This window comes from Paramormyrops kingsleyae, chromosome 3 (assembly GCF_048594095.1).
Source record: "Paramormyrops kingsleyae isolate MSU_618 chromosome 3, PKINGS_0.4, whole genome shotgun sequence".
In the NCBI taxonomy this organism is placed as follows: domain Eukaryota; kingdom Metazoa; phylum Chordata; class Actinopteri; order Osteoglossiformes; family Mormyridae; genus Paramormyrops; species Paramormyrops kingsleyae.
The window spans coordinates 27,473,154-27,498,027 of record NC_132799.1 but is presented as its reverse complement, the minus strand read 5'-3'; the positions used below and the strand labels follow the sequence as shown (position 1 = coordinate 27,498,027).

General features: G+C 49.8%; 1 protein-coding gene across 6 annotated transcripts in view; it reads right to left on the bottom strand.

Moving 5' to 3' along the window:
• ccdc136b (coiled-coil domain containing 136b) overlaps positions 1 to 24,874 on the bottom strand; it is a 33,799-nt gene that overhangs the window by 8,185 nt on the left and 740 nt on the right. The window contains exons 1-8 of one of the 6 annotated variants that reach the window (XR_002838348.2): positions 24,332 to 24,577; positions 12,447 to 12,764; positions 10,010 to 10,084; positions 8,534 to 8,836; positions 4,845 to 4,962; positions 3,118 to 3,394; positions 2,685 to 2,819; positions 636 to 700 (exon numbers count right to left, since the gene is read on the bottom strand). Coding sequence is in view for 5 of the 6 variants with exons in the window: in XM_023812650.2 (XP_023668418.2) it covers positions 636 to 749; positions 2,685 to 2,819; positions 3,118 to 3,394; positions 4,845 to 4,962; positions 8,534 to 8,836; positions 10,010 to 10,084; positions 12,447 to 12,764; positions 24,332 to 24,494 (1,503 nt within the window). In the remaining variant the exon portion in view is untranslated. Of the gene's footprint in view, positions 1 to 635; positions 750 to 2,684; positions 2,820 to 3,117; positions 3,395 to 4,844; positions 4,963 to 8,533; positions 8,837 to 10,009; positions 10,085 to 12,446; positions 12,765 to 13,039; positions 13,876 to 24,331; positions 24,578 to 24,730; positions 24,815 to 24,874 lie in introns of those variants that run through there. The other 5 variants (XM_023812652.2, XM_023812650.2, XM_023812653.2 and 2 more) reach the window with 5 other exon arrangements.

The following is a 24,874-nucleotide window of genomic DNA, read 5'->3' as shown; positions in this document are numbered from 1 at the left end:
TCCGCATTTCAGTGCTGCTGTGGGGATGGATGGCACATGAGTGGAATATGAGTCCTTGTTGGTGCGCAAGGCTGCGAAGTCTGTACTGCTAAGGGTGATGGCAGGGAGTGCAGCGGTAGGGTGTGGGGGGGTGCGGGGGGGGGGCATGGGCTTTCCCACATTCCCTTCTCGCACTCGCACCTGCGCCAGCCTTCAAGATGGCAGAACGCAACAGGTACAACTCTCTCCGGGTCATCAGTCGACCACATTCATAGTTTCTTGTTTAGTTTTTCTTTTTTGAGGGGGGGGGGGGGGACACTTTTTCTGTTACAAAAATTCCCTGTTAATGCACCTTGTTTAATCCAAAAATATCAAACTGGAAGGCCTTTGAAATATAACCATTTTTGCTAAAATGACAGAAAATTTGCTAATTATGCAGCAGCGCACAGGAGGACGTGGCTGTCGGCTGTCGGTCGCACTGTCACACTGTGTATTTACAAGCATAAATCCCACTGGAATCTACCTCTGATGGGGACTGCTGTCACCAGACTGACACTTCATTTATTTTTTCTTGTATGTTGTGGCTTTTGTGATTGGGGGTGGGGGGAGGCGGGGGCTGGCCTTCGGGGGAGGATAAAGAAACAGCATACCCGTACCTGGGCCCCTCTAGATGACAGCTCCGACCACCAGCACCAAACCAGGGCCACTATTACAATCATTCCTACGAGGGGGATGGAGAGAACAGGGGGCTCAGATGGAGCAGTGGAGTTCTGAGAAAAAAACAAGGGAATGTGGGGATGGAGGAAGGAGGAGCGGGAAGTAAGGGAAATCAAAATGAAAGAGAGAGAGCGAAAGACAAAAAAGAAAACAATTACATATGGAAGGGTAGGTATACAGAGAAACCTAACAGATAAAAAAAACATGATCAGGTTAACAGGTAGATAAACATATGGAATGGAACACAGATCAATAGATAGATAGATAGATAGATAGATAGATAGATAGATAGATAGATAGATAGATAGATAGATAGATTAAATAGATAGATAGATAGATAGATAGATAGATAGATAGATAGATAGATAGATAGATTAGATAGATAGATAGATTAGATAGATAGATAGATAGATAGATAGATAGATAGATAGATAGATAGATAGCAAAAAAATAACTGCATTTCAAAAACCATCAAATTTGCTGAGAATTTGATTCTGCGCAGTGTGGACACACAGGTACACAGTGTCTACGCATGGAGGCATTTATGAGCGCGATGAGAGAGCCAGATGAAGGAAGCCAGGGGAGACGCGGGGGTGGGGGTGTTGATGACGCCCCGTCGCGCACACGGGCTGCCGTGCACAGCCGGGCGAAGCGGTGACAGGGCGAGGGACGGGACAGTCATGCTCTGAGCAGGGAAGCCAGGACGAAGCCGTTACCACGGTGACGTAGCCCCACAGATAATGAGCTCGACAGAAAACACGTTTAACACATTACATCCTTACATAACACTTTACATCGCACACTAAATTTCATGGCTACGAACTTAATTTTATGTCGTTTGTGTAGGTCTCATTAACCCTAAAATTCCCAGTTGAGGCTCAGTTACGTTTTGATAAGGTATCACTACCACTGTCCCACACCAGTATGATTCTGGGAAACAAACCTTATGGCCTCATTAAATATATGTATATAAATTCAGCACAAAGAAAGCCAGAAGCAAGGAAATTGGACTAATTAATTTCATTATGACCCAAATTAGTCCATTCAGAGGCACCTGAAATCATAATCTAGCTACTTCTGCCAAGCAGGATGCGAACAGGAAACTGAACGGTCTGGCTGGATGCCTCTTAGGATCTGAAAAGGACTAAATGGTTTTAGCCCTCATTAGTACTTTCGCCACTACAGTCTGGACAAATCATATAATAAATATTGTCCTGCTTAATGTATAAAGATTTTATGTATCATTTATTTTATACAGATATTTCCCTTTTGTTGCAAGGTTTGTAATACTAAGCTAGTTTTTTTATATATGTGATTGCAGCAAAAATGTCTAAAAACTTTTCACACCATCTCGGGATGTGGTGCACGGTTCATGGATGACAAACACAGAGACACCTTGGGAGGACGAAGGACACTGCAAGCCAACACGGCACGAGGTACGGCGAGGAGGGAGGGGCGACCCCCGCCGTCTCTGCCCTCACGCAGAGCGACACAGATCGCCGACGTCAGACAGGAAGACGCTTGTGCAAAAGAGCGAGCAGCCAGGGCTGTTCTTTTGCGCTTCTGAGACACGGACACAGACTGCTGAGTGTAGTGTGTGTGTGTGTGTGTGTGTGTGTGTGTGTGAGAAAGTTCTGCACAGTATTACCATACCCTCCCTGGACACACCACAGCCTGGCTAACATCTCTAACAAACCTTAGCCCATTAATCCTACTTAAACGTTCCTCTGGTTCCTATACCTCATTTACCTTAACTATTAACTCATACCTCCCCTCTCCTCCCCAACCTGCCCACCCCCCCACCCCCGCACACACCTCTGTGGCACCATCTGCTCATGGAGTCACAGACACACTGAATCAAAGACCCCCAGCCACCCTGAGGCAGACAGGGCAGGATTTGGGAGGGGGGGGTAGACCGGGAGACCTGGGCTCATGCGGGACCCGACGCCCCCCGCTGTCTGTGAGCTCCGGCCCTCCTGGCCCCTCACCTGAGCCCTCCCCTCCATCAGCCTCCCCAGCTGCTCTCGGTAACTGCGCAGCTCCTTCTCCAGCTCGTCGCGCTCCTTCTGGCTGCTGTCGCACAGGCTCTGCAGTACCAGGAGCTCCTCCTTCAGGCCCTCACACTGCGGGCAGACACACAGAGGACAGCAGCCTGGCATGTGAGCGGCACGGTAGGACACAGAACCACTGCGCTCATCAAACTCCATTACCGTTACAGAATGTTCCGGGCCGGGGATTCGTGAAAAGGTACTTTTGGTGTCTAGCTACATTCTTGGTCAATGACCTCGATGAGGGGGTAGTTATGAACATACACACGACGAATTATGTGTTTCGTGGCTGGTGAGCTGCTGGCGGATTCTCCCGCTGTTGGATGCGTTGTGTAGGCCGCAGTAGCCGGGTGTGGAGGAGGATGAGCCGTACCTCCTTCTGCACTTGCAGGGCCCTCTCTTCCGCCTGCTTCAGCTGGTCGCGGAGGGAGAAGATCTCAGTGAAGCCCCCGTTCCAGCTGGTAGGGGTCACGGGCTTGCCGTCGAAGGAGATGTTCTTCTGGATCGAGGCGTCTACCAGGCGGCAGTTGGTGCTGGTCTGTGTAGAGATCCTCCTACTTCCTACCTCTCCTTCCCCGCCGTCGACCACGCGGAGCTGCCCGTCCTCTGTCTCACTCTCCTCCTTCAGCGGCAGGCACACGTCGTTGTTGCTGCCACAGAGTGGTCAGGATCATTTTGTGTCTCTCAAAGCAACTATCAAATCGCATTTCATATGCAAGGACTGGCCAGAAAAACATGCAAATCCTTTCTCTCCTGCTCTCCTATCCCACACACGTGTTCAGGCTCTTCTGCTAATTTATTTTGGCCGAGGAAGCTGGTTCTCTTGAAATGGGGTTGGGGGGTATGTGAGTTATACCGGAGGAATGTGCTTATTAGCATGCTCAGGGGGTGTGTAAGGGCCTGAGCTGATCTGCAATAGCAGTGAAAGGACGCTAACATTGTTTGCATGAGATACTTATGACCAAGAAACCATGGTGAATCGGCATGCTAATGGTGTCTTATATTATTATGACCGAGAAATCATGGTGCATTAACATGCTAAACATGTTTATGAGTTACTATGATTAAGAAATCATGGTGCATTAGCATGCTAAACATGTTAATGACTTAGTCTGATTAAGAAATCATGGTGCATTAGCATGCTAAACGTGTTTATGAGTTACTATGATTAAGAAATCATGGTGCATTAGCATGCTAAACGTGTTTATGAGTTACTATGATTAAGAAATCATGGTGCATTAGCATGCTAAACATGTTTATGACTTAGTCTGATTAAGAAATCATGGTGCATTAGCATGCTAAACGTGTTTATGAGTTACTGTGATTAAGAAATCATGGTGCATTAGCATGCTAAACGTGTTTATGAGTTACTGTGATTAAGAAATCATGGTGCATTAGCATGCTAAACGTGTTTATGAGTTACTGTGATTAAGAAATCATGGTGAACTAGAATGCTAAAGATGCTTATATGAGTTAATATGGCCATGAGGCTATGGGTAGATTAGCATGCTTATGGTGTTTCTGACAGTTAGTAAGGGACCCCGAGTGAATAAGTATGCTAAAAAGTTTCTCGATGAGCTATAATGCTAAAGGAACACAAGCAAGTTAGCATTCTGCGGCAGTGCCTGATCTGTCGCACCAAACGACTGTCTGAGTGCTTGTTTGAGCCCGAGAACATAAGCGTGTGACTTATGAGCGGAATGAGTGAGTCATCCCACCGATCGCACCCCCGTCACCCAGCTCTGTGCGCGTTAGGCCGCACTGGGCTCTCTGAGGACGTACTCATCACTTTTTCATTCCCTTCATCAATTATTTGCGGAGCAGACGGTCCCTAGGGCCAGTCGCAGTGCTGAAAGCCACAGCTAGTTCTCTCAAATAGCACAGATACATCAAACACAGCGACTACTGCAGACCCAGTGATATTGCGGACAAGTAAATGGAAGCAGAATATGAAGTCTCACATTGGCTGGATAAAGATAACATCATTTCCATGATTTAAGCTTTTAAGAAGGAGGACGGTAGGGACAGCTGTTCCCGACTGGTAATATAGTTCTGCGAGTGGAGTGGGCGGAGTCACTGCCTGATTGGCAGGTTTCTCACCCGGTCCTTTGTAGCTGCAGCAGCTGCAGACGCTCCAGCAGCTGCCTGTTGCCGTCCTTGAGGGCCTGACACTCCTCCTTCAGCACGCGGCACTCCTCCTTCAGCAGGCCCACATCACCTGACCAAACGGAATGGAGGCCGGCTGGTCACGAGCATCGACACATAGCCAGTAGCCCTCCAGCCAATGCAGACAGGGAACGTGGGTGGCGTGCCTTCCAATTCCTGCAAATCCACATCTAGAACACGGGCCTGCTCAGATTGTCATTCACTCATCAGCTGTGTATCAATAGCCACACATTCCTTGATAGATATTAATCAAACACATAAATGTTGCGCTCCAGTGCTGCCAAATACAACAGGGTCCGGAAGCCCCGCCCCTTCTCCATCCATCAAAGCACCCCGGGCAATGTCAACAAGATATAGCACCTGGCCATTGCCAGTCATCTGATCTCTCCTTTATGCACCAATGTGAGTTCAACAGGCTCCTCCTCCTAAATTCTCTCCATTCCAAGACACATGTTCTGCATAACTGGGTTTTTATCTCAGAAACATATCTCGACCCAACTCTGTCCAGCAATGGGGCAGATTGTGACACCCAGAGGTTCTGCTGGGATACACGATGCTCCAGGTCTTGGTTCTGGAGAACCTCATCTGCGTTTTGAAGTTGTGTCAACAACGTGGGCGAGACTCCCAAAGAGAAACCTCACACACTTGACCATCACTCTCCTAGCCGCCTGCACGGATGTCGCTGGGGGTGATACAGACCATTTTAGTCTACATTGAGATTCAACATCAATATACATCCCTTTATCTCCCAGTGCTTGGGGGAGATAAGTTTTGCAAAGACACAGATTGAGACTGATTGAGCCACAGATGTGTTACATGCATGGATAAAGGCAAAATGAATTTTTTAATTTAAATAGGATTAGAAATGAGAGGGGGGAATTCAGCAAGATGAGAGGAGCAAGCTGACCACAGTGGGGGTGGGGCTGCAGTGGGTTGGACTGTTTCATTCACACCAAAAAAAGAGACAGCTTGGAAAAATGACATAATCCCATACATAATGCACAGGAAAGGTGCTATATACCCCAAAGGCATCGCACAGCCTGGATAAATGCATGTCAGCAGATCGGTGCATAAGGTGTGATGTCACAGAAATGCGTTGCATAAGGTGTGATGTCATACAAATGCGGTGCTGGGCCGTGCCAAGCTTGGAGCCTATTCCCAGCCAGCAGAGTACAGACCCTAAAACCCACCGGAAAGGGGGGAGTGCCTGGAGGCCAGCTGGGGATCAAAATGAAGGATTAAGGGATCTGGAAAATCTGAATGCAGTGAAGTCATACTGTAAAATCAACAGCCTAACAGGACTCTCATCACCCAGCGAAGCATTTAGGCATTATTCATATTAATTAATGCGCAAACTGTATTTGTAACAGGGATATTTTTCCGGAAGCGTTTTTTTAGATCATGAGTTTATATTATAACACTGCTATTCAAATCAATTTAAAAATCAGCATAAGTTATCGCTTGAACCCTGAGGGATGCATTGCGGAGAAATTCTGAGGTCGGCGCTCTTCAGTGGGATGGACGAGCTAATCGTGATGTGTGCAGGGGATTCTGGGAAGGAGGGCTGAGGCTCTTTCCTTGATAGCGAGGATGGCACTATTATCACCACTCTTGGACCTGACAGTGGTTTCCACTGCCTCTCCAGCTCTTTGTTAAATTCCGCAGAACACTGAGGACGCTGCATCTACTGCATGTTTGCCTCGGTCACGCATGAAGTTCCTGCTTATGTAGCAGCTATTAGCGCTTAGCAACCGCAGGCGATGCCAGGTGCTGGCCGGACCCCAGCTACCTTCTAATTTCTGAGTCTCCCTGAGTGTCGGCTGGTACCACTGGCCACCATGACCTACTTGAGGCATCTTCTGCTCTTTGCAACACCTACAGCTACTGCGCGAAAAAATGACATCAACATTTTCACAGCACAGCCGAACCCTGCGTCTCAATTAAAGATGAGCAATGTCTTTAAAAGGAGACTCCTGCCATTGTATATATATTGTATATACCGAATTGGTCAAAGTTTCTCATTTTAACAGAAATGCGCTCAAATGGAAGGAAATCATTCCCAGTACCATCCACAACCTGACAGAAAAATCGTTCAGGAGAGACGCATAGCGAAACATATGCTAAGTATAGTTAGCATCTCTGTCCAAACACAATCAACAGCAGATCAGCAGTGATCGTATGACACGGATCAATGTAGCTCTTCACGTAAGCCCAATAGCCATTTTGTCCATTTCCATACAGCTTCAGATCATTTTGATTTTAATTACTTACTAGACAAGCTCAACAAATTGTCAGTGACCAAAAATTAACACCCTATGATTTACATTTATCACTCCTCTCAACTTGGGATTTGAACCAACAACCTTCTGAGCACAGTGTCCTAACCCACTGAGCCACACACCAATTTCCATTTCCAGGTGCTTTTTTCACCCTGAGGAAGCATGTCTTTCATTACAATAAGGAAGGTCCTCCAGCGCTTGTCTGGGAAGATCTGAGCACCGTTACAGATCAGCGAAAAGAGCAGGAGCCTGACGTCATATGAGGAAGATGGGATGAGCTAATGAGCTCTGCTTTTAATTAGATTTCACCCCGTCCATTTAATATGAAGCAAACAAAAAGTGTCAATTATCATTCTGAGGCCAAACAGTAAATTAAAACATTAAGTAATAAGCATAAACAGCATATGCCTGTTGAACTGGTCCAAAACAGACCAGCATCGAATTCCCTTAGACTTTTCGATTTTTTGTGTAAAAGAGCCTTACATTGCCAAGAGGAGCCGCTTGGGCAGAGAAACATTTCGCACCTTTAGTGAGAATTTCTGTGCCGTACCTCAAACTGTCTTTTTTGCCTTTTATTTTAAAGATGACTTTCTGGTTTACTGCTGGGAGTCACTAACATCGCAGCTCAGACTTTGACTGTCACATTTTCACATTCCACGGCCTTTTAAATAAGATCTGATCTCAGATCTGCAACCGTTACTATATCTCACAGCTGTCTTTGATGCACTTTTGGGCTGAACCTGATTCTATTTGCTGCTGTATGGGGGGGGGGGGGCTGTCCATGTGGAGAGGGGGGAGCTTTTTCTCCATTTATAGGATTTAACAGCCCACCTGTCCCAGTGTGTATAAACTAGCATGTTCTGTTTTTCTTTGACACCCCCCACCAGAATGGCATCGTGATCCTTTTGGGTTCCTTTCTCCCCCCTGACAAAACCCCCCCCCGCCCCCCCCTCCTGGGTGGTCCCATCTGGTTTGTCCCCGGACGTCACACGGCACTGCCTGATGCTCTCACGTCCCCCCTGCCTTAGCCGCTCTCATCCATCTCTTTGTTTCAAAAAGTGCCGAATCCAAGAGCTCAGATCTCACAGGCCGTAAACATCTGCAGAGCTACGAAAGCCGTGGTGGCAGATTCTCGTTTCCGAAATGAAAAATGAGTTGCTGGGCCAGGAACATAATTATCTCATCAGCCAGCTGAAACGTGTCTGGATTGCAGGCCAACAGCATTTGCAGGCTGTCAGGATGCTGTTAAGGGGATCAATGTGAGGAAAAAGGCATATCTACAGTGGGTAATGCCATCTGATTCCTCATGGGGGCAGTAGCAGAGTAAGAGTGGGCGTGTCTCACCCTGGTTGCGTTCCTCCTCCCTGCGCTGGCTCTTCATGGTGATCTCGGCGCGCAGTGTGGTGATCTCCAGCTCGTACTCCTGCGTGGTGGCATGCAGCCGCTGCAGCTCGGCCCGCAGCCGGCACAACTCCTCCTGCAGGCTGGCGATGTCGTTCTCCCGCTCAGCCGCCGCCTCCTCGGCCGCCTGCTGCAGCACCAGCACCTCCTCCTGCGCCGCCCGCAGTTCCTCCTGCGCCTCGGCCAGCTCGCTCTCCTTCTCCTCCTCCAGGCTGTCCATCTCCTCCTGGACAGAGCGCAGCTGGGCTGAGGTGGAGTACACAAGAGTGTCAATCGCACAGAGTGCATGGCATGCGTCTGGAGTGCGCGTGTGCCTCTGCGAGAGACCCTGATGGAAATGCGCTCCTTACAGGATATTACAGGCAATGCGCTACAAAAGAACAAAGTCAGTAAGGGCACTACACTGCTAGGAATTAATTATATATGAATAAATACACAGCATTACAAGGGCGGGCAACTTTCTTCAAGAAATACCGCTATATTTTTTCACATTTAGCATATGCTTTTATCAACGTGATACACTTTTTTCCCTTTGAGAAATCAGGGTCAGATAGTTCCTAGAGGTACTGGGGTTTAACTGCAAAATCTCCATGCTGGCTATGGGATTTGAACCAACAACCTTCCAATCACAGAAAACAGCCACCAAACCAGCTGAGCCACACAATCATTGAGGTTTGTCTTCCAGAGATCCTGGTTCCCCCTACAGGGGTGGTAACCCCCACGTCCACAGTTGACGTACGTCTTAACCCCTGGAGAGCGGTGCAAGCAGATTCCCATCAAGGCCGTGGGAGGGGGGGTAGCAGGGGGTTGCTCTACTTTTAAAGAATCACGCAAAGTTACGTCATGCCCCATCTTTTCATGGGGCCGCATCGACGTACACGACGTCTCGCCTACTTGGCAGGATGTGGATATTCATAGAATCCTACGGCATCTGGAGGGGCCCCCGCAGTGAAAAAATAAAACACATGATCCATGATGGAGCATGACCCCCCCCCCCCCCATACCCAAGTACTGCCTTCCAGGAAAGATGACTGGCTTTTCTCAGGATAATCTGGGAATGTTCACGGACACCTCCGGTGGGCCAATCAGTCAACCAGGACTTTCTGCTTGATTGCTGTTTGTAACCAATGACTATCATTCACCAAAATAAAAGTGCAGGAACATGTAGAAACCATGAGTCTCAACACGGTCATGTGGTCTCATGGTTTGGATGCCTACATTTGAGTCGGGTCCTCCAATGAGACCGTAAATATAGTTTATAGTTTATAATATTATGATCAGGTGAGGTTCTGGGCATGACCGTGTTCTAGGGTCACCAATTATTAAAAAGTTATAAATTATTTTACTTGGTCAAAAGGCAGCCTGGTCTGGTTGCGGCTGGCTGCGGTCACGGTTCAGTCAGTCCTGGTTTGAAGTTACCTTGTAGCCTCTGGATCTGGCGTGTGAAGGCCTCAGCTTGGTGCGCGCTGGCCAGACGCTCATCTTCCAGCAGACCTGGGTTTGGGGTGGGGGGTGGAGAGAGAGAGACAGAGACAGACAGAGTGACTGGAAGTGGGGAGATACTGGGAGTTCATGGTGGGTTTATGTCCCTCTTTCTCCTGACACTCTTTTCCAGAAAAAAAAATCAAGAGTAATGACTGAGGTTTGGTCACTGGGTCCCCAGTTGGATTCAGTGAAAACCACCCCAGGAGGAAAATATATGGTGGAGACGGGAGGAGATAAGAGGGACACAGATTCACTGCCACGCTGAATCTTTCTGGACATTTCCTGGAGGGGCTGCATGTGTGAAGGCAATTGTCTCTAGTCAATCAGACGTTAAATGGACTCTACCCCTGCTAGCTCCCTAGTACAAAGTCCAGGATCGACCCCCATGTGTGAATGGAGCAGGGAAAATTCACAGTGAACGAGTGGGAGTGTTGATGACATTTCCAGCATGCGATTGGCATGGAGACGGAAGAACACAAACATCCGAGGGTGAAGAAGAAGGGTCATTTACATGAAGAAGACCCTGACGAACAGGGCTAACTGGAGAGACAACGAGATTAGGGATTTCTGTCTGTAGCGCTGTAAATAAAACACTGCAATTTCTGAGGCATACTTTTCTGTCATGTCCTGGGTCCTGAATACTCTACCCAAGCACCATTTCTAGTAGGTGTGAAAGCGTCGGACACAGACAATCTCCGGTTTAGTGCAACGTGTGTGAAAGGGAAACTCAGGGAAAATGTCTGATTGTCCAGACGGTGTTCATGTATGAAAAATGTGAGAGATGTCACATGCCCGTTCCCCATTTTATCCCTAAATCACAGTCGTATGTCGCTTGTACTGTTTGTTAATTTCTCAGGTTAGAATGAAATTTACTTGACTTAACGGTTTTTAGCTTGCTGGCTACCTGCTCCAAAATGCTGTCGCTATGGCCAAGCTTTTAGGAAGCTGATGTTTATTCGCCCTGTCAGATATGATGTCATTTTCGGGCAAAACTTCAGCTTTTAGGGAAGAAGCCATTTGTGAAAGTGGATCTTTACAAGCCTGGCGGCCTGAAAGGCCATCTGCACGCACTCAGATGTTTCCTGGTCGAATGATCTGACGTGGCTCCATCACGGCCACAATCAAAATGCTTTTACGACTGTTTCATTTCAAGTTATGAGAAAATGGAAAATTTTGTATCCAGAAATGCATTTTTACCTGCATTCTCTGATTTTTCATTGTGAAATGTGGGAAAACCCCCATTTCAGTTTAAAACACACATATTCAATGTCTTTGTGTATATATGAACATACGTCCCACCTTATATATCAAGTTCAGGGTGGTGGGGGGGTGGCGGGGTGCTTGTGGTAAAAATGGACACTGAACATCACTGGGGGGGATGTCCGGGAGATTCCCGGGATTCCCAAAGATTTGGAATATGTAACTTATTCTGGTTTTAACATCAAGTCACAGCATATTTGAACCTACATTTCTGTGTGCAGCCGTTTACTCGTGTTTTCCTGTCTCAGACTCAGAGACCTATCGCCCCACATTCACGTTGCCACCGTGACTAGAGGCCGAGTGACTCAGCGTATTTGCCCCCCCACTGATGGGGAGCAGCTGCTCGCCTTAAGCCCCGAATGCCAAGTGTGCCCTGCGGGGGGAGCACCGGCGTCGCATCCACAGAGGACGCCCAAGAACCCGAAGACCTTCCCCGTGGTGGAGTCGGCGGTGTTAGCGCCTGCTAAAAATAACCCATCGTTCGCCGAGCCGCCTGCCTTCCACCCTGACTGGCTCACAGAAAACCCCTCGGTGCCAGGAACCATGGACCCCCCCGTCGCGAGGCTTGCACTGTGTCAGCCTAGGAGGAGGATTTTTCTTGGCATATGTGATTTTTGTGGGGAATTTGAAGGGCAGAGTGTAGCCCGAGAGCAGAGGACAACAAATCCATACAAATGCTAATGAGCCACACTGGCCCAACGAAAGCATATCTTAAATGGCCCCCGACCCAGAACAATCCAGTCATCTTCCAAATCTTTCATAGCCCCCTTTACAGCAACCCTGACCAGGAGCATTGTGATTCTAGCCTAGTAGCCCAGAAGAAAAGAGGACAGATACATGCATTGCTCGCATATTTTGCCATAAACATAGATGACGACTTATTTAACAATCCCCAAAGAAAAGGAAGTGATTAGGTCACATGTGTGGTATGAAGCTGGGCTGCGTGGTCTTTGCTGACTGCGCTTGGGTGGAGTTCAGTGGGACAGAAACGTGGCCCAGTTACTTTGTGTTTCTGCTGGGCTTATTTGCACGGCTGTCCTGTATCATCCTGGTTCATCTCACTATCTACACGTGAAGGTAAATAACCCCGCCACACGGTGCTGCCCCTCACCCTGCAGCTCGTGGAAGCTCTCCTCGTGCTTCTGCGACATCTCCCGTGCCTCTTCCAGCTCCAGGAGCAGTTGGAGCACCTGTGCCCTCAACTCCTCCAGCTCCTGCCCCTCAGGGAGCGGCGCCCCCTGCCTGTCGCCGGTCTCCACTGCATCCTTCCTCTCAGCTGCCTCCCCCGCTTTCTCCTCGGTCACCTCCTTCTCCCCATTGCCTGCCTCTTCGTCCTTCTGCTCCTTCTCCTCATTCTCCTCCAGGGCCTCCTTCTCCTTGACAGTCAGCTCGTCCTCCATGCCAGGTTTCTCTGGTTTCAGGTCGTCGTCTGTCGAGTGGAGGGGATTAGTTTTACAGATTAATAAACAGATAATCTAATCTAATCATATCAGCCCCAACAGGAAAGAGAATTTATCCAGTCCTAATTCCTTATACAATGCGGCCATGTTGGATTTGATGAAGGACAATTACTGAGGCTTTGATTGGCATGGTGGGCGGGATTAACACTTTACTGTCAATCACAGCCACATTCGTGCAATGAAAATGAAGTAAACAAAGTAGATTAAGGCATCTTGTGACTCACAGGGCCAATAACCTACCCACCATGGTCTTGTAGCATCCACTTTCCTATCATTGATGTTAACATGAGGAGCTGCCTCTGGCATCACCTGACCCAGAGTCGGAGCTCTGATTGGACAGCTGCCCTTGCGATTCCATTGGACGAGCCAGACAGTTCCGCAGCCTCAGTGCAGCTGGTGCAAATTCTTGCGCAGCTCCCCACACTCATCATCACAAGACAGCTGACGCATCCTCACGGGGGGGTCCAGCTGCTCTGGGGTGTCCCTACACCACCTACCTACTCCACCTGTTGTTCTCAGACCCCACCCTCTCCACTGCCATCATATTTTTCTACCCCACACCCACCGAGTAGACTAACCTATCCACAGACCTCTGCCCGTAGCCCTCGGGGGTTGACACAAACCCCTCCCATCCCTGTTTGAAAACAACCAATCTGTTGTAACACCTCAATCGCCATGGCTGGATGAGTGGAAACAAATATTCCAATGCGCCACCCGGTGGCAGGAATAGGAAAAGCACAGCAAAAAAAACGCCAAATTGTGATCCACTCCAATCTGAGATCTCTCTTTCACTCAGCGTGACACATGGCTCATTCACAAATTCTGTGACGAAGGAGGAGCATGGAAGGTCCGTTTAGGAAGACAGGAGGTCTGGTTAACTGTGGGGGACCAAACTCTCCAGACTGGTAAAGCTTCCTGCTACCAGAGCAGCTGTTGGCTTCCATTCCTGGCTGATATACCCTGAAGAACGTCGGAACCTAATTATAGTCTCTCTCTCTCCCCCTTTTATTTACTGAGCTCACTTACACAGCAAATTACAACCTGTTTAAATGGTTGCTGATGAAACTTGGGGATTCGTGTCCTGCAAAACCCCCCCCCTGCCCCGCCCCCCAAGGTCACCTGATGTCGACGCCACGGCGACCGCAATCTGAAGACTCTCCATTAGCCAGAATTAGCCTTCGGATGAAAGGATGCGGCACGTTGAATCGCAAGCTCATTAGGGATGCTTTGAAGTTCTTATTAACAGGAAATGCAGGCTGTTTCCAAGCTGAAGCAGACATAAATCATATGCACGCTGCCTTTTTGCATTCTACATCCCACTTTACTGTGAATGTAATTGAAAGGGGAAAGATATTTGATCCTTCTGTTGACAGGCGACAAGAATGTATACTATACTTTGTCAAAACAAAGGGAACATTTGTTGTCGTGCTGTCAGAAAAGCTCTGTTTGGCCTTGATGAAGGAGGTAACGGACTATCACGTCTCTCCCGGGACACCTGGCTCTTTGATAGCCTTTGTTGCCCACTGAACCAGAGGGTGACAGTAGGTTCAACGACACCGCCCCCCCCCCCCCTCCATGAGATTCTCTTTGTTCTATTTACGATTAACCTCACATGTGTGTGTAGGAGACTCAGATTGTCACAGAGATGACTCTAAGTTTTCACTCACCAGTAACAAGATGTTTCTCTAGTCAGGTTTGCAGATTAATAAGCAGACACTCTAATCCAGTCATACGAGCTCCAGCAGAAAAGAGAATTAATCAAGTCTTAATTCCTTATACGATGTGGCCGTGTTGGGTTTAAAACTGAGGCAGGATGGTGGGCGGGATTAACACTTTGCTGTCAATCACAGCCGGATTTGTCCAATAAAAATTAAGTAGACAGAGTAGTGGTTCAAGGCAGCCTGTGATTGACAGGGCCCATAACCCCACCCATTATGGTTTTGAATCTCCTATCATTGATTGATGCTTATGAATTTTTCTCACACTGAAGTGTCCATATTTGTGCTGAATGAGGGACAGGAACATGAGGGGTAAGAACCAGCGCTCGCCTTGACTGAGTGGTCACCCCCTCTGCTCTGTTGGCACCTGTCCCATCACAAGTGGCTGCGTGGGATCAAAGAGCTGCATGCTGGGTAATTGTCTGACAGCTGCCTCCCAGGAAGCGAACTGCGCATATTAGCGGCCATGTCAGCGAGAGCAGAGAGCCAAGGACAGAGCGGGATAATCCCGCTTTACGTAACACAATATTATTCCCAATTTAACATTCATTTGATATTGCTGTTCTAAGTAGCATGCAGGGTGTTCCAGCGTGTAAACAGTCATGGAAGATTGTTGATGGAACAGAGGGATAGATGGATGAAACAGAGGGATGGATGGATGGATGCATGGATGGACTTCATATTTCCGTGAAAATGGATCGGCTGATTGACGATGTTTGTCAGAAATATCCATGAAGCCCTGCTTCTCTACCCCAGTGTCCCCCAGTAGCCGGTGGCCCTTGGCTTTGTGTTGTCAGTAGAATTTGGCCCTTGGGGGGCCTCAGCAGTCCTCTGTGGGCGATAGGTTTTTATTTGATATTTGATCTATTTCAGTCAGCATTTCATTCACTGAAATGTTCATGGGTATTATTTTTTTGCCTTGCGTGTTTTTTTTTTAAGTCATTTTGCAATAAATAATGAAGAAATTAATAAATTAAACTGCAGTACTGATGTTCTGGCGCATTCACCTTCTCTGTTATATATTTAGTGACTTGATCCACACACACACACATGCACACACACACACATCTCTTTATTTGGGTTTCCAGCGGACTGCCGCAGTGTTGCATTATTAATTAGCCCCATTTAAGATTACAGTTTTGCACATGCTGATCAAATAATAATGATCTGCTTCGCTCCAGGGAGTCTATTACTACATTAACTTACCCCCCTGCCCCCCCCCCCCCCCAAAGGGGAAGAACCTAATTTACTACGTAACGCAGAGCAGGCCTTGGCCAGCAGGGGGCAGGGTGCACTGTGGTAGAGTAGCACTGATTAACATGACAAACCTCTCTACACACCTGACATGTTCAATAATCACCCTATATGAAGCATATTGATTACAGCTTAATTAGATCGATCAATATACTGACAATATAACAAAATGCTGTCTATGTACTAACTTAAGTATATAGATATATTGTTGCTTTTATTGTTTTTGCCATTTTTGTTATATTTTTAGCAAGTTGAGAACCATTTCACTGCACGTAAGTTTGCATATGTGACAAACTTGAAACAAATTACACTTAAATATTCAAATACTAAAAGACGGCCACTATACTCATGAAGAACAAGACCTTATTGTGGTATTTGGACCAAAAAGTAGAGCTCAGATATGTAACTGAAAGTATCAGACAAGTAAACAGATAAAGATCATTTCAGCAGATAGTTTGATGACACTGTCGTCACACAAAAGTTATTTCCTGGCATCGTGAAAACCAGCACTGGAAGACTTGACATGGCCACCTGGCGTCACGCGTGTATTTCAGAGAAAACTGCACACAGCACACGGACACGCCGGCTAGGGCCTTAAGGATTCAGTCAGAGCATTGGGCCAACGCACAACCAGCCAGGTGTCGAGTCGTTTAGTTAAGCCTAACCACTAACCAACCGGCCCCACCTATGACTCAGCACAGCCGCTGCCATCTGGAGCGAGATTTGGGGGGTGGGGGTGGGGGGGGGAGAGAGTGACAGAAGATTCACACAGAATGGAAGAGAAGCACATAATCACAGGCAGCAGGGAGAGGCCAACTCCCTCCAGTAATGGAGGGAGCTAGGCCAGTAGATTCTTTGGGAGCAGCGAATACAATTTGAGGGATTTTTGTCACATGGGTTGAATGAGCATTCCTATTGGCTGTCCCGCATTAGAGGATTCACACACTGGAATGCTAAACTGGAGCCACTTCCCAGGGTAGAGAGGCCCTTTATCCATGTAACAGATGCTGTTCATTAATAGACTGACTAACAACACACTGTATGGATAAGATTAATTTACTTCCATTTTGGCATATTGTCCCTTTATTTTACGAAATCTTACCAAGTCTTCTCTCAAAACAGAAGCATCTTAAATTTGGACGGCCAGTTTTTTCAGCGCGAGCCTGAACTCAGCAAAACTGACTCGAAGAGGAATGCGGCACTGAACACCGATCTCCAGAATATTCCTGCACCGACGTATTTCCTCATTTCATTCGCACTGCTACATGGTGTCTGCTCGGCACACACACACCACACCAACTTGCCAGCATGGTTTCCCCCCCTCACCTCTCATTGGTAGCACCTCACCCAATCAGAGCGAAGGACTGGGCTACAATGCCACAAATACGCGACCATCAGCTGTGGACCCTTCACAGATGCATGCAGAACGCTGGCCGGCCTGGTAACAGGCGGCAGTAGAGGAGGAGGTGTGTCTCTGCAAGGGTGGGTGTGGCAACAATGCATTGATATTCCCCTGATACAGACAGAACATATGTAATACAGCAGTCTGTCCTATGGAGGGCAGCGCAAACACGTCATTGCCCAAATGTGTCCATCCAGCAGCCTCCCTAAGCACCATGTATCTCTACATTAGCTCTCTGTGTGATTGTTTTATACCTCTGAAATGAATTATGTTGCCTGCAAGATACATATTTGAAATCAGAGCTTAATTATGGCCCATTAAAATATCAGTGACATATATTTGACAGAGACTTTTTGAATCGAGCCACCCATGATCCAACCCCTCAGCCTGCCTCCAGCGCTAACCATGGGGGACAATGGCCTTTAGGACCCCAAGACAAGGCTGACTTTGTGCGCAGAGTGGGCGGGGCCACGCGTCAGCCAGCCGACACAAGAACGTGCCCGCTGCGGCAACCTTCGGTGACCTTTGACTTTTGCGGGCCGATAGGCAGCGATGTCATAAAACGGCTAACGATAGCGGTTAACGATAGCGGCTAATGATAGCGGCTAATGATAGCATAGCCCTGCATTACAGAGAGCAGAGTCCCTCTGTAGGTGGACACCTGTCTGTCCAGACAAGCCACCCAGTGATAAAGACCCCAGTTTGATAACAGAGCGGAGGGACACCTTCTTTAGAGGATAAAACGGGGTCAAAACACGTCACTCGATACGGAAAACAGTGTGACTGAGAGCGCAAGTGCTGCAGAAAGTGCTAGAGCCACCATCTGCCGGACTCCCAGACGGCGACCGGAGTCTGTCACCCCGGCTCTGTGGGACAGACGATCTGAGGGTAAGCTTAAAGGACTGCTTTGTCCCCCCCCCCCGTGCAGCCCACCAGCCAGTGATATCAGCTTCCTGGGTCTAGCAGCAGTGTCACCACACCCCCCAGTGGGTAACCACACACCCCTCTGCTCACACACACACGGGTGCCTGGACTCCTCCAGTTGAGGCCCCTTCATCAGTAGCAGAGCTGCTGGATTGGGAGGCTGGGAAATGCTAAGCAAATATCCTGATGACCAAATATGCTGCTGTTCTTTTTCCCTTCATTTCCATCCATAATCTGTACGGCAGATCATTAGCATCCGCCGCTAATGATGCACAACCGACCAAGCGAAAAATATACTCTCTCAGCCGCAGTGATCGGTGTGTGTGTGTGTGCGTTTTTATAAAGAGCTCCGATACAATCCTTCAGCTGCAGGAAACTTGAGATCTAGCACAGAGATTTTGGGGAAAACAAGCAACATCAGTCATTGCGGTGGAGAACAACGTCTTCCTCCACGGAGAGATCTGGGCTGTCCAGAGACAAAGCTTTGCGTACGCCCCGCCCGGTCTCTCATCCAGCTCGGCGACTCAGAAAGCCATCAGGAAGCTGTCAGACGCTCACGTGCAAAGGCTCTCACTGCCCTGCTGTGGCACCCGGCCTTAGACACGAAGACGAGGAAGCGTGCTAACGAGCCTTCTCCTGTGCAAGGGTGACGCCGACATCCTGACTGGTCACTGCAAAGTACTGCAAAGGATAAGGGACCAATCAGATGTCGGCATGGACTCGGGGACCGTTCTCCCCCCCCCCACCACCCAGATCACAGGTTTAGACACATGGATGCAGCCCTGGTACCTCCATCTTTCCAAAAAAATGGCTCCGCCCTCATTAGCCCACCCGAAGGGACCACTGGGGTTTCAGAAACGGGAACCGGTAACCCATCGGAGAACCGGCATTCGCCACTGGACGCGGGACGAGCGAGCGCCACGTGCCTGGAATGTGAAATGAAAGCCCATAGTTGGGAAGGCTGCAGATCGGAAAAGAATCCATACAGCTGTAATGAAAATAGAGTTTAGCGTGAGGAGGCAGGCTGCAGATGACTGTGTCTGACCTTCACGCACCCCCAGGCTCTCTCTGTCAGCCCTGCACCCCCCCACCCCCCCTCGTCCACACATCCTCCAGGCTGTCACATCTCAACCCAGCTGCTTCAGCCGGCCGTTTGCTCGCTGAAGGCCCAGCCCCACCAAAGCCAATTCTGACCTGTCAGAACCAGTATTCCCATCGCCGGCCTGATAATCAGCCGACGACACGCTGATCTGCACGAGGTGGGACAACAGTACAAAGACAGAGAGTCGGGGGGGATGAAGAAGGAGAGAGAAACAGACAGACAGAAAGAAACAGAGGGAGAAGGACAGAACAGAACATGGTTAACAGAAGGTTAACAGGTAACACATCCTATTGTGAGAATGGATTTCAATTAACAACCCGAAAGAACTCTAGGATTAGTAATTAGCAATTAGTAATTAAGTTCCTCCATCCGAGTCCCGGGTGAGGAGTAGCACAGTCAAAGCTGCTCCGGCGTGACGACTCCAACCCGACCTGGGGAGGCGCTCTAGCTACCGTCGACCTCCCTCAAATCTGCAGAGGGTTAAGGGAGCATCATCGAGGGGGGGGGGGCAGTGTGCACCTGCGTTGTGTCTGCCATGACCAGCAGGGGGCCCCGGCCAAGAGGAGACACACGCCGAGAGGAGGCACACGCTGGCCCCGTGATCAGAGCTGCGGGGGGGGGGGGGGGGCAGGAGGTAGGCGAGGAATCGTGAAGGAGGGGGTGGGCAATGACAAAACATGGGGAGAACAGGGACCCTTACATTAAAACAACACATGACATCATCCAAGACAGGTGTGGAAGCAGGCAGGAGACGGAGATTAGTGGGGGGGTTTGGATCAGGGCAGGAACACTGACACTAAGCAGTTACCTCCCTAAAATGGTGGCCCTGCCCGTCCACACACACACACACACACACACACACACACACACACACACACACAGACCTATACTGTCCATTTCTATGGGCATAACCCTAATCCCAGCAATGACAACCTTAACCGCTGCTCGGCCCTAAGTAACCTAACAAAATACCAGACTTTTGGCATTTGTAGTTTTTCGATTTCATTTACAGATCTTTGCGGCGACCTGAAAAATGGTCCCCATAAGATCAGAATAACAGGTTTTTATCACATCGTGGGGAGGCCAGCATTTATACACACACCAGCGACACACAGACAACCTGCCTGTCCCAGAGCATCACTAGTGATCTGTCTCTCTTCCCTCTACCCACACAGAACACAGACAGCAGGGGCCTCCATAATGACCAGGGTGGCATCCTAACTAGAATGACCCCCCCCCCATCAGCTCATTTGGACCACCACGGCCTGTCATCACCCAGAAACATCCCCTAATTCTTTCCGGGCCTCTCTGACGCGCAGACATTCACAGAACAAAAGGCCGTCGCTTTATGCCTGATTCACCGGCCCAGAGAGGGAGAGGCGGACACGGTGTTCAGCCAAGAGGCCCCTACAGGAACACGGATCCGAAACCCTGCACCCAGCTGACGGGGCATTTAGGCCGACATGATGAAGCCCGGACCAGGCCGTCTGCATCCTACACCTCCCTGGCAGTGCGCTTTTCAGGGCTCCGCGCATCAATGTTTGATGGCCGCATAATGAGTCCGTAACGAGGAAGGGCCAAGAGCCTACGGCACGTCTGGGACACATGATACCCCCTCCCCCCGGCGTAATCCGCTCCGCACTGTCCCCGATCCCTGTCATTTATATGAAAGCAGGCCTGCACCTATCAGGACTCTCTGATGATGTCACCGTCTGCCACGTGACCCCAGAGGCTGGCTCTGTCACATGACTGGAAGGTGATCTCAGCCACAGGCATCCAGGTGGCACTAACCTGTTTGCTTTCTGGAAGGATTTAAGTAGGGGAAGGAGGGGGGGAGCTGAAATACTGAGAGAAAAATGACCCCCCCCAAAAAAAAAAAAAAAAAAAACTCAAAAGCACTCAGCATCTGCACTGCAGACCTTCGGCTAATTCGCAGTAAGCCTGAACCAATGGGCAGGCGGCATCTGCAGCTGTTGCCTAGCGACCAGGTGGCTGCGTTGGTTTCTTCTCCCAGGCGTTTTAAATCTAGAGCATACGGGGCGAGTGGTGGCGTGCCAAGCCATCGACGGTAGCGGCATGCGTGCGGTGCCGGGTCACGTGTGCATTTGCACGTGCAAGAATAAGAACCAATGCCCTACCGCGGCAACTCCGACACGGACAGCTGACCTTTGGCTGAAATGCTTGGCATCATCACCCGGAGGACCAGGCTTCCACCTCACCCAGCACTCTGACCACAATCCAATTAGCCGTCTCACAGCAGAATAAGAGAGCGCCCCCTGGAGGAAAAGTATCTCCATACACCGAAGGTACAAAAATTAAATACATCTGTGGGGAGAATGGCAGAGCTACGAGTCCTGATCTCGAGGGCTGAGAAGGCACTTGATGACCCCCCCCCACACACACACACCAAGTGAGATTTACAAGCTGTTTATCTAACAAGTCCAGAAAGTAGCTAATAATTGCCAAGGCAATCTGCTTGCGGGGGCCATATGAGATGGCTGCACGGGCCCCCGTCCCAGAGATGGAACCCCCTGTTATCTGGCCAGAGCAGAATGTTTGGGTCCTCCATACGAAAATAAATGTGTGGTCCCTCACCTCTGAGGCGGGTCCCATTTTCCCATCTGCCATAAGGGGCTGGGGGGGGGGGTGCGCGTCATTCCCAGCTCTCTGGGGGGGGTCCAGGCGGGCTCTGAACGACACATGGCCGGATGAGCCTGTCAGTGGGGATGGGGGACGCAGAGCCCCCACGCCGAGTCGCAACTCCGGCTGCGACATCCCAGGGTGCATTGCCTGCGGCTGCCCTGTTGTTATTTTCCCTCCCTCTCCTGCAGGCCGCATTAGTCGCATTCGTTTCTGCAGTGGCAGCCGCAACGCGTCCTGCGAGTGGCTCGATAGCATCAGCCTTGGGGTTCTGGTCACGCATTCGGGACCCCGCCAGCGGGGGCTGGGCGGAGGCGGCTGGCGGACGCGTGACTCGGATCTCAGCGCCGGTGTGGGAGGGCATGAATTATTCAGAGCAGCCCCCTCCTGGTCCAGCCTTGAAGTGGCAGATAAGAGTCGTGCTGTGGCTCCTGCCCTTTGCCGGGGGGGGGGGCACACAGGAAAAAAAACACAGATACAGAAAAGGAGATGTTCTCATTCATTTACTTATTAGGGAAGATTAAGGAGGCCCCCCCAAATCACCCCTAAACACTTAATGTAACCCTTGGATCTCATGCTAATGAAGCCAGAGTGGAACCAACAACATGGCCGCCTGTGGCTCGACTGACACCCAGATGAGAGGGGGAGGGCAGGAATCCCAGAATCCTCTGCTCGGTTACATAAGCGTGCTCAGCGATGCGGCGGGAACGTGGAGCAGCCGCCATGCAAACACACCCCAGGGGGCAGAGGCGGCTCGTGCCAGCAGCCATTTCCGCGTGTCGCTAAGGCAACGTTCCGGCCATGGAAACCAGCGCATTAAAGTAGCCATTGGCATAACCGGGGTTTGGGTACGTTTCCAAACAACGATGATGCGAATTCCCCCCCCCCCCTTGGTAATGTTCTCCTTCTTGCCGCACGGTTTACCCCGGGATGATGAGGACTGCGGTTCACCTGGAATTTGGGCAAAACCAGGGGCAGAGTACAGTCTGACTAAGGGGAGAACGATGCGTGGAGGAGAGAAGGAGAGAGACACAGAGGAAGGAGGGATGCATCCTGCTGTCCCCTCGAACCCCAGCCCAGCATAACCAATCAGAGTCCAGCGTGTCGCCGTGATGAGGGGCTGACTCTCAACACGCATCACGCAGTGACCGAGGATAGTTTGGCTCTCTACACCCCCCCCCCCCCCCCCCCCAGTAGGTGGCAATAATGTCCCTGGAGGAGAGGCAGCCATATCCTTACGGAGGCGGGGGCTCATGCAGTGCTGTGGGGTGTGTGGGTGTCTGCGGATAACTCAGGAGTATGTGGTGGGTGGGTGGTGGGTGCAGATGATGGTGAACTGAAGAGAAAGTCGCAGAGAGGAAGGTAGGAGTTATAGACCTGAGGCTATTATTGAGAGCGGGGACGGTCTAGGGCACAGGGAAGGATGTAGCTCTGTGAGACAGACTGAAGACAGACCAAAGACAGACCAGGGACAGACTGGGGCCAAAGATAGACATGCCTCTGTGAGACAGACCAGGGACCGCAGGCGGCCAGCCTCCTTTACCACACAAAGGGGAACAACGAGGAACAATTAATGCGCATCATCTTTCCAAAACAAAGACATAAAGAGGCTTCTCCACTTTCAAAATGCACAGAACACATGAACAGAGACCAGGACAAGCATGGGAGATGTTTGCAGGTCGGTGCATAGATTTGTGCGACAAAGCTATTATCAAAACAATCGAGAACGGCAGCGAGTTCTACGGCAGTGGGTTCTCTGCAGGCTCGCTCTCTGGACGATCGTGCGACACGCTGGCGTTTCAAGAACATATTGTGTAACACTTGAGAAACACAGCGGAATGAACCTTCACGCCAACACTTTCAAAGTCAACACAACATGGAGGAAGTAGCCACTTGCTTATAGCCACATTATAAAGCAGTACACGCATAACACGGACGTGCTGAGCACCAGCAACGGAATGGGGGGGGTCAAACTGCCGTGACCCCCTCAGCCCTCTGATCTACTGAACAGCAACAACATCCTTCTCAGCATGGGGGACAGAAGTATCAGTCACACTGAGACCTTCTGACTTCCTTCCCCTGGGAACCTTTCCCACCAACACCCTCAAGAACACACCTCAAATGGCGCCTACGCAGCTCACGGACCCAGCTACGGAGGTTACTGAATGTTCCAGAAACTCTTGTCCAAAACTCCACTAGTCAATGAAAATCAACGCAAAAGCCAGAAATGCAAGTGGGACTTAAGCAGCACATACTGTTTGTGTTACAGCTGAATATCTCACCAGTCTATACACACAACCCATAACTGCTAGAGCTGAGACCCTTTCGAAAGTTACCCAAACCAGCCCGGATTTGTCCCCCAAATAGACGTACAGATCTTTTGCAAGATTAAGCAGTTTTTTAAGCAGTAGCCCATAGCTAACCACCAGAGCATCTTATGATTCCATAATATGAGAAATCCAGAGGATGCAGCAATTATTGAGAAGTAAACCTTACATCTTCTCCGCTGGACATCTGCCAATTCCTGGTGACCGCAACACCACAGAGGCACGCTGAGAGCATAGCACCTGTCCCCGGAGAGCGACAGAAATGCAGTCCCCTCATCCTGCCATAAACAAGCCACTGGGACAGAATTCGTTGACCGGGGCAATGAGAGCATGACTGAAAGACAGACTTCGATCTGACCCTTTCCGCCGCCATAGAAACGGACTTAATCAACAAGGTAGAAACGCGCAGAGGTTCCGGTCAGTCTGACAGCTGCACACGCACCTTCAGCTCCAGCCCCCCCGGCAGCTTCAGCGCATGCTGAGCGTCCGCGCTTCCTGCAGCTACTGGTAAACGACGACACGCCTGCAGCACCCCCGTTATCGACGGCGGCGACGGCGCCATACTGACCTATGGGGTCCACAGCCTCCTCAATGACTGGTGGGAGGCGCAGTCCGTCCATGGCTGAGTGGGGGGTGGGGGGGGCCTCGGGAAGGGAGGGGGTGGGGTGGGGTCAACGCTAGGCCGCGTAGGGGGAGGGGGTGCGGTGGGGGG